The sequence below is a fragment of the Oncorhynchus clarkii genome, chromosome 17, assembly GCF_045791955.1.
Source record: "Oncorhynchus clarkii lewisi isolate Uvic-CL-2024 chromosome 17, UVic_Ocla_1.0, whole genome shotgun sequence".
Taxonomy (NCBI): domain Eukaryota; kingdom Metazoa; phylum Chordata; class Actinopteri; order Salmoniformes; family Salmonidae; genus Oncorhynchus; species Oncorhynchus clarkii.
The window spans coordinates 390,001-400,000 of record NC_092163.1 but is presented as its reverse complement, the minus strand read 5'-3'; the positions used below and the strand labels follow the sequence as shown (position 1 = coordinate 400,000).

The 10,000-nt window shown below is 47.1% G+C and overlaps 1 protein-coding gene across 3 annotated transcripts in view; it reads left to right on the top strand.

Annotated features, from left to right (window-relative positions):
* LOC139370003 (synaptogyrin-3-like) overlaps nt 1–9,569 on the top strand; it is a 12,426-nt gene extending 2,857 nt beyond the window's left edge. For 2 of the 3 annotated variants that reach the window (XM_071109282.1, XM_071109281.1), the window contains exons 2-4: nt 3,629–3,863; nt 3,977–4,122; nt 8,364–9,261. In XM_071109282.1, the coding sequence (XP_070965383.1) occupies nt 3,629–3,863; nt 3,977–4,122; nt 8,364–8,591 (609 nt within the window). In that variant the 3' untranslated portion in view covers nt 8,592–9,261. Of the gene's footprint in view, nt 1–3,628; nt 3,864–3,976; nt 4,123–8,363 lie in introns of all 3 variants that reach the window. The other variant, XR_011627084.1, reaches the window with a different exon arrangement.
* Nucleotides 9,570–10,000: the final 431 nt, after the last annotated feature.

Here is a 10,000-nt window from a genome sequence, read left to right as displayed (position 1 = left end):
CACAGGGGGTAACGTTGTCTGACCTAGCTGGTTTATAATGACACAGGGGGTAATGTTGTCTGACCTAGCTGGTTTATAATGACACAGGGGTTAATGTTGTCTGACCTAGCTGGTTTATAATGACACAGGGGTTAATGTTGTCTGACCTAGCTGGTTTATAATGACACAGGGGTTAATGTTGTCTGACCTAGCTGGTTTATAATGACACAGGGGTTAATGTTGTCTGACCTAGCTGGTTTATAATGACACAGGGGGTAATGTAGTCTGACCTAGCTGGTTTATAATGACACAGGGGGTAATGTTGTCTGACCTAGCTGGTTTATAATGACACAGGGGGTAATGTTGTCTGACCTAGCTGGTTTATAATGACACAGGGGGTAATGTTGTCTGACCTAGCTGGTTTATAATGACACAGGGGGTAATGTTGTCTGACCTAGCTGGTTTATAATGACACAGGGGGTAATGTTGTCTGACCTAGCTGGTTTATAATGACACAAGGGGTAATGTTGTCTGACCTAGCTGGTTTATAATGACACAGGGGGTAATGTAGTCTGACCTAGCTGGTTTATAATGACACAGGGGGTAATGTTGTCTGACCTAGCTGGTTTATAATGACACAGGGGGTAATGTTGTCTGACCTAGCTGGTTTATAATGACACAGGGGGTAATGTTGTCTGACCTAGCTGGTTTATAATGACACAGAGGGGTAATGTTGTCTGACCTAGCTGGTTTATAATGACACAGGGGGTAATGTTGTCTGACCTAGCTGGTTTATAATGACACAGAGGGTAATGTTGTCTGACCTAGCTGGTTTATAATGACACAGGGGGTAATGTTGTCTGACCTAGCTGGTTTATAATGACACAGAGGGTAATGTTGTCTGACCTAGCTGGTTTATAATGACACAGGGGGTAATGTTGTCTGACCTAGCTGGTTTATAATGACACAGGGGGTAATGTAGTCTGACCTAGCTGGTTTATAATGACACAGGGGGTAATGTTGTCTGACCTAGCTGGTTTATAATGACACAGGGGTTAATGTTGTCTGACCTAGCTGGTTTATAATGACACAGGGGGTAATGTTGTCTGACCTAGCTGGTTTATAATGACACAGGGGGTAATGTTGTCTGACCTAGCTGGTTTATAATGACACAGGGGGTAATGTTGTCTGACCTAGCTGGTTTATAATGACACAGGAGGTAATGTTGTCTGACCTAGCTGGTTTATAATGACACAGGGGGTAATGTTGTCTGACCTAGCTGGTTTATAATGACACAGGGGGTAATGTTGTCTGACCTAGCTGGTTTATAATGACACAGGAGGTAATGTTGTCTGACCTAGCTGGTTTATAATGACACAGGAGGTAATGTTGTCTGACCTAGCTGGTTTATAATGACACAGGGGGTAATGTTGTCTGACCTAGCTGGTTTATAATGACACAGGGGGTAATGTTGTCTGACCTAGCTGGTTTATAGTTTATAATGACACAGGGGGTAATGTTGTCTGGCCTAGCTGGTTTATAATGACACAGAGGGGTAATGTTGTCTGACCTAGCTGGTTTATAATGACACAGGGGGTAATGTTGTCTGACCTAGCTGGTTTATAATGACACAGGGGGTAATGTTGTCTGACCTAGCTGGTTTATAATGACACAGAGGGGTAATGTTGTCTGACCTAGCTGGTTTATAATGACACAAGGGGTAATGTTGTCTGACCTAGCTGGTTTATAATGACACAGGGGGTAATGTTGTCTGACCTAGCTGGTTTATAATGACACAGGGAGTAATGTTGTCTGACCTAGCTGGTTTATAATGACACAGGGGGTAATGTAGTCTGACCTAGATGGTTTATATTGACACAGGGGGTAATGTTGTCTGACCTAGCTGGTTTATAGTTTATAATGACACAGGGGTTAATGTTGTCTGACCTAGCTGGTTTATAATGACACAGGGGGTAATGTAGTCTGACCTAGATGGTTTATAATGACACAGGGGGTAATGTTGTCTGACCTAGCTGGTTTATAATGACACAGGGGGTAATGTAGTCTGACCTAGATGGTTTATATTGACACAGGGGGTAATGTTGTCTGACCTAGCTGGTTTATAGTTTATAATGACAGAGGGGGTAATGTTGTCTGGCCTAGCTGGTTTATAATGACACAGAGGGGTAATGTTGTCTGACCTAGCTGGTTTATAATGACACAGGGGGTAATGTTGTCTGACCTAGCTGGTTTATAATGACACAGGGGGTAATGTTGTCTGACCTAGCTGGTTTATAATGACACAGGGGGTAATGTTGTCTGACCTAGCTGGTTTATAATGACACAGGGGGTAATGTTGTCTGACCTAGCTGGCTTATAATGACACAGAGGGGTAATGTTGTCTGACCTAGCTGGTTCATAATGACACAGGGGGTAATGTAGTCTGACCTAGCTGGTTTATAATGACACAGGGGATAATGTAGTCTGACCTAGCTGGTTTATAGTTTATAATGACACAGGGGGTAATGTTGTCTGACCTAGCTGGTTTATAATGACACAGGGGGTAATGTTGTCTGACCTAGCTGGTTTATAATGACACAGGGGGTAATGTTGTCTGCCCTAGCTGGTTTATAATGACACAGGGGTAATGTTGTCTGACCTAGCTGGTTTATAGTTTATAATGACACAGGGGGTAATGTTGTCTGACCTAGATGGTTTATAATGACACAGGGGGTAATGTTGTCTGACCTAGCTGGTTTATAATGACACAGGGGATAATGTTGTCTGACATAGCTGGTTTATAATACAGTAGACTATATCCTGTAGTTTAATACTGTTGGCTAGCTTAACGATTCCAATAGGAAATACATATCACTTTGCAGCATAATGTGGTTTACAGTTTAGGGTTGAAAATCATTCTGGTAAATTTCACAGGTTTTCTAGAAATTCTGGTTGGAAGATCACTGGAAAATGTTTTGGAAACGTTCGTGGAATTTTGCAACCCAACTTGCAGGCCCTGAAACCATGAGTTTCAGACCGCTGTATAAGGCCCGACGTGGCCTGTAAACTACGAGTTTCAGACCGCTGTATAAGGCCCGACTTGGCCTGTAAAACCATGAGTTTCAGGCCGCTGTATAAAATCAACGAATTCAACAACCGTTTCTCTGTTACTAAAATAATACAGTCATGCTATGTAACTGTTGGATGGAAAAGGCAAGGCACACTGGGAAATTATTGGAGGCTTAGTGGGGGCGTTGAACTGAAGTAAACGTAATGGGATGTAACTGTTGAAAAGGCAAGGCACACTGAGAAATTATTGGATTGTTGTCTCTCCTCCAGGTATTCTCTATGGTAGTGTTCAGCTGTATAGGTATTAATTAAAGGTGATGTCTCCCCTACAGGTATTCTGTTTGGTAGTGTTCAGCTGTATAGGTATTAATTAAAGGTGATGTCTCCCCTCCAGATATTCTGTTTGGTAGTGTTCAGCTGTATAGTAATTAATTAAAGGTGATGTCTCTCCTACAGGTATTCTGTTTGGTAGTGTTCAGCTGTATAGTAATTAATTAAAGGTGATGTCTCTCCTCCAGATATTCTGTTTGGTAGTGTTCAGCTGTATAGTAATTAATTAAAGGTGATGTCTCTCCTCCAGGTATTCTCTATGGTAGTGTTCAGCTGTATAGTGAATGAAGGCTACATGAACATCGGCAGCGAGCGGTTGCTATGCGTCTTCAATAAGAACGCCGATGCCTGTAACTACGGCGTTACCGTGGGCGTGGTCTGTTTCCTAGGCAGCGTCTGCTTCCTGGTTCTAGACATCTACTTCCCCACCATCCACAGTGTCCGACTCAGGAGGAGAGCAACTCTCATCGACATGGTCTTCTCTGGTACACACACACACATTATATACATACACACACACAGACACATCCACACGTCATGTTATCTCTAGGGGGTATGTTTTCTGAACCATCTGTCCTGTTGGTCCCGCCCCCCTCAGCCCTGGCCAGCTTCCTGTGGTTCGTGGGTTTCTGTTTCCTGGCCAATCAGTGGCAGCAGACGACAGAAGAAGAGCTCCCATTGGCTCAGGGCTCCGACGCCGCCAGGGCTGCTGTTGCCTTCTGCTTCTTCTCCATCCTCACCTGGGTAAGAGACACCTGGGGGGTCTGGGTGTGTGTGTGTAATGTGTGTGTGTGTAATGTGTGTGTAATGTGTGTGTGTGTGTGTGTAATGTGTGTGTGTAATGTGTGTGTGTGTGTGTGTGTGTGTAATGTGTGTGTGTAATGTGTGTGTGTAATGTGTGTGTGTGTAATGTGTGTGTGTGTAATGTGTGTGTAATGTGTGTGTGTGTGTGTGTAATGTGTGTGTGTAATGTGTGTGTGTGTGTGTGTGTGTGCAATGTGTGTGTGTAATGTGTGTGTGTGTAATGTGTGTGTGTGTGTAGTGTGTGTAGTGTGTGTAGTGTGTGTGTGTGTGTGTGTGTAATGTGTGTGTGTGTAGTGTGTGTGTGTGTGTGTGTGTGTGTGTGAACAGCCCCTGTCACTAGTTTGACACATTATTTAGTTATGAACAAATTCTTATTTACAATGACGGCCTACCCTGGGCCAAACCCAGACGACGCTGGGTTCCCAAACCCGGACGACCCTGGGCCAAACCCAGACGACCCTGGGCCAAACCATGATGACCCTGGGCCAAACCCGGACGACACTGGGTTCCCAAACCCGGACGACGCTGGGCCAAACCATGACGACCCTGGGCCAAACCCAGACGACGCTGGGTTCCCAAACCCGGACGACGCCTCCCTATGGAACTCCCAATCACGGCCCGATGTGATACAGCCTGGAATCGAACCAGGGACTGTAGTGACGCCTGATAAAGCAGGGAGAGGACATGCGTTTCTGGTGCAGCACATGTGGCCTACAAAGTTACTAGTACAGACTAGTACAGGCTAGTACAGGCTAGTATAGGCTAGTACAGGTTAGTACAGTTTTAATATGATTTGTCAGTACATTATGTAAATGTTTTGCTGATACAGTGGTTCAGTTTAGGCTAGTATAGGCTAATACAGGCTAGTATAGGCTAGTGCAGGCTAGTACAGGCTAGTACAGGGTAGTATAGGCTAGTACAGGCTAGTACAGGGTAGTATAGGCCAGTATAGGTTAGTACAGGCTAGTATTGGCTAGTACAGGTTAGTATAGGCTAGTATAGGCTAGTACAGGCTAGTAGAGGCTAGTACAGGCTAGTACAGGCTAGTACAGGGTAGTATAGGCTAGTATAGGTTACTACAGGCTAGTATAGGCTAGTACAGGCTAGTAGAGGCTAGTATAGGCTAGTACAGGCTAGTATAGGCTAGTACAGGCTGGTACAGGCTAGTACAGGGTAGTATAGGCTAGTACAGGTTAGTACAGGCTAGTATAGGCTAGTATAGGCTAGTATGGGCTAGTATAGGCTTGTATAGGCTAGTATAGGCTTGTATAGGCTTGTATAGGCTGGTACAGGCTATTATATTTCTGTAGTGTATTTCTGTTTTGTTTTTCAAACTTGTCATTGTTGTTAATTTTCTTAGGTTGTCTGCTTGATATGTGTAGATTTGAAAGGGAAGTTGAGAGGTCAAACATCCTGTTTAGTCTTTCTACTGGCAGGTTTACACCTTCGCTATTGCAGTGAAATGTTTTGTCCAGGAAGTTGTCCAAAAGGGATTGAATTTGTTATAGGACAATTGTTTTTTGGTTTCTACCCTCCTTCCATCTATAGCATCTCTTAATAGCATTCTGTTGGGCTTCGATGCCTCATGGTTGAGTATTTCTCCGTTCAAGTAGACTGTGATTTTGTTGTGGTCTGATAGGGGTGTCAGTGGGCTGGCTGAGGTCTGATAGGGGTGTCAGTGGGCTGACTGTGGTCTGATAGGGGAGTCAGTGGGCTGACTGTGGTCTGATAGGGGAGTCAATGGGCTGACTGTGGTCTGATAGGCGTGTCCGTGGGGTGGGGTGTAAGTGGGCTGACTGTGGTCTGATAGGGGTGTCAGTGGGCTGACTGTGGTCTGATAGGGGAGTCAGTGGGCTGACTGTGGTCTGATAGGGGTGTCAGTGGGCTGACTGTGATCTGATAGGGGTGTCAGTGGGCTGACTGTGGTCTGATAGGGGTGTCAATGGCTGACTGTGGTCTGATAGGGGTGGGCTGACTGTGGTCTGATAGGGGTGTCAGTGGGCTGACTGTGGTCTGATAGGGGTATCAGTAGGATGACTGTGGTCTGATAGGGGTGTCAGTGGGCTGACTGTGATCTGATAGGGGTGTCAGTGGGCTGACTGTGGTCTGATAGGGGTGTCAGTTGGCTGACTGTGGTCTGATAGAGGTGTCAGTGGGCTGACTGTGGTCTGATAGGGGAGTCAGTGGGCTGACTGTGATCTGATAGGGGTATCAGTTGGCTGACTGTGGTCTGATAGGGGTGTCAATGGGCTGACAGTGGTCTGATAGGGGTGTCAGTGGGCTGACTGTGGTCTGATAGGCGTGTCAGATGGCTGACTGTGGTCTGATAGGGGTGTCAGTGGGCTGACTGTGGTCTGATTGGGGTGTCAGTGGGCTGACTGTGGTCTGATAGGGGAGTCAGTGGGCTGACTGTGGTCTGATAGGGGTGTCAGTGGGCTGACTGGGGTCTGATAGGGGTGTCAGTGGGCTGACTGGTCTGATAGGGGAGTCAGTGGGCTGACTGTGGTCTGATAGGGGTGGGCTGACTGTGGTCTGATAGGTGTGTCAGTGGGCTGACTGTGATCTGATGGGGGTGTCAGTGGGCTGACTGTGGTCTGATAGGGGTGTCAGTGGGCTGACTGTGGTCTTATAGGGGTGTCAGTGGGCTGACTGTGGTCTGATAGGGGTGTCAGTGGGCTAACTGTGGTCTGATAGGGGTGTCAGTGGGCTGACTGTGGTCTGATAGGGGTATCAGTTGGCTGACTGTGGTCTGATAGGGGTGTCAGTGAGCTGACAGTGGTCTGATAGGGGTGTCAGTGGGCTGACTGGTCTGATAGGGGTGTCAGTGGGCTGACTGTGGTCTGATAGGCGTGTCAGATGGCTGACTGTGGTCTGATAGGGGTGTCAGTGGGCTGACTGTGGTCTGATTGGGGTGTCAGTGGGCTGACTGTGGTCTGATAGGGGAGTCAGTGGGCTGACTGTGGTCTGATAGGGGTGTCAGTGGGCTGACTGGGGTCTGATAGGGGTGTCAGTGGGCTGACTGGTCTGATAGGGGAGTCAGTGGGCTGACTGTGGTCTGATAGGGGTGGGCTGACTGTGGTCTGATAGGTGTGTCAGTGGGCTGACTGTGATCTGATGGGGTGTCAGTGGGCTGACTGTGGTCTGATAGGGTTGTCAGTGGGCTGACTGTGATCTGATAGGGGTGTCAGTGGGCTGACTGTGGTCTGATAGGGGTGTCAGTGGGCTGACTGTGGTCTTATAGGGGTGTCAGTGGGCTGACTGTGGTCTGATAGGGGTGTCAGTGGGCTAACTGTGGTCTTTTATGCGTGTCAGTGGGCTGACTGTGATCTGATAGGGTTGTCAGTGGGCTGACTGTGATCTGATAGGGGTGTCAGTTGGCTGACTGTGGTCTGATAGGGGTGTCAGTGGGCTGACTGTGGTCTTATAGGGGTGTCAGTGGCTGACTGTGGTCTGATAGGAGTGTCAGTGGCTGACTGTGGTCTGATAGGGGTGTCAGTGGGCTGACTGTGGTCTGATAGGGGAGTCAGTGGGCTTGTTGTGGTCTGATAGGCGTGTCAGTACGGTGGGGTGTAAGTGGGCTGACTGTGGTCTGATAGCGGTGTCAGTGGGCTGACTGTGGTCTGATAGGGGTGTCAGTGGGCTGACTGTGATCTGATAGGGGTGTCAGTGGGCTGACTGTGGTCTGATAGGGGTGGGCTGACTGTGGTCTGATAGGATAGGGGTGTCAGTGGGCTGACTGTGAACGCTCTGAGAGACTCTGGGTTGAGGTCAGTGATAAAGTAGTCTACAGTACTACTGCCAAGGGATGAGCTGTAGGTGTACCTACCGTAGGAGGCCCCACGAAACCTACCGTTGACTATGTACAGACCCAGAGCTGCAGGAGTAGTGACCCGTTTTTTGTTGTTGTTTGTTAATTATGTTTTCGTAGTTGTATCTAGAGTGACAAATCTGAGGAGGGAATGCTGTCCCTTACCTAAGAGAAACTCCTGTTTATAGCTAGGAAGCCCTAACACCTAACCTCTGACCTCTAGCACCTAACATCTAACCTCTGACTCCAGGCTGCTGTTTTTAGCTAGGAAGCTGGTTGACTTCAGCTCTTACTTCTAAGTTACTATAGTTACCTTGACTTCTGCTTTAATAATGAACACCTCTGACCTCTAACCTCTGACCTCTGACTCCAGGCTGGCCTGACGGCGCTTGCTCTCCAGACATTCATCAACCTGTTCCAAAACTTCAGCCTCTTCACCGATCAGCTTGACGACAGCGCCGGTTACCACGACAATGCCCGCAGCACGCCCGTCGCCAACGGAGTCACCATAGTAACCACCAACCCCTACCAGCAGGCCCCTCCCTTCAGCGAAACTCTGAGTCTGGACCCTTCTGCCCTCACACCTGCTCCTGTCTTCTAGAGGAGAGAGACAGAGAGTGTAGAGAGGAGAGAAAGATGGAGAGAGAGGGAGAGATGGAGAGAGAGGGAGAGATGGAGAGAGTAGAGAGGAGAGAAAGATGGAGAGAGGAGAGATGGAGAGAGAGGGAGAGAAGAGAGAGATGGATATAGAGGGGGAGAGAGGAGAGAGAAATGGAGAGAAGAGATAGAGGGAGAGATATAGAGAGAGGCAGAGAGAGAGAGAGAAGAGATAGATGAGCGAGATGCGGAGGAATGGACAGAGAGAGAAGAGAGGGAGGATATGAGAAATGAAGAGAGAGAGAATAGGAGAGAGTTTCTAGGCGTGAGACCGTTGTGACATGACAGAGGTTGTAGCTTCAAGATGCTGTGGGTTAGCCTGATTGGCCGACTGAGGGTCAGGTGATGCTGGCTCTCTGTCACCATGGCAACTGCTGGCTCAGTCTAGGATTCACACAGAGCAGGAACTAGAGCACACACACAGAGGCCATTTTACCCAGAGAGGTATATAACATTGTTGTAAATATAGCAGTCTACATCACCTTATGAAGGTCCTTTGGAACTCAGTATTAAAGCTGTAGGAAACAGAGAGATTAGAGAGAGAGAGAGACAGAGAGAGAGAGAGAGGGAGAGAGAGACAGAAACAGAGAGAGAGACACAGAGAGACAGAGAAACAGAGATAATAGAGAGAGAGAGGGAGAGAGAGAGAGAGAGGGAGACAGAGAAACAGAGATGATAGAGAAAGAGACGGAGAGAGAGAGAGAGAGAGAGAGAGAGAGAGAGACAGAAACAGAAACAGAGAGAGAGACACAGAGAGACAGAGAAACAGAGATAATAGAGAGAGAGACAGAGAGAATAGAGAGACCTCCATTAGAGTGGCTGTAAATCCTGTTATAATGTGAAATAATTCATGTCATTTAATATTTTATTGTAAAATGCTGAAGCTGGAATATGAAATATAAAACAACACGTCAACAAGAACCAACCGCTGCTTCTCATTGGTGTATTTATTTTATTCACGTGATTTGATTGGTTGATTGAAATATATCTTCTCGAATCCTAAGCAACCTGCCTACACATAGTTTGAAGTAGAAGCACCAACATAGATACTGTAGTGGGTCAAAGCTGTGAGCTGGAAAACCTTGGTGGAGCATGGGTGCAATACCAACGTCTGTTCTCCCTTAAAACACGGGTGTTCTCCCTTAAAACATGGGTGTTCTGCCTTAAAACGTGGGTGTTCTCCCTTAAAACATGGGTGTTCTCCCTTAAAACATGGGTGTTCTCCCTTAAAACATGGGTGTTCTCCCTTAAAACATGGGTGTTCTCCCTTAAAACATGGGTGTTCTCCCTTAAAACATGGGTGTTCTCCCTTAACATGGGTGTTCTCCCTTAAAACATGGGTGTTCTCCCTTA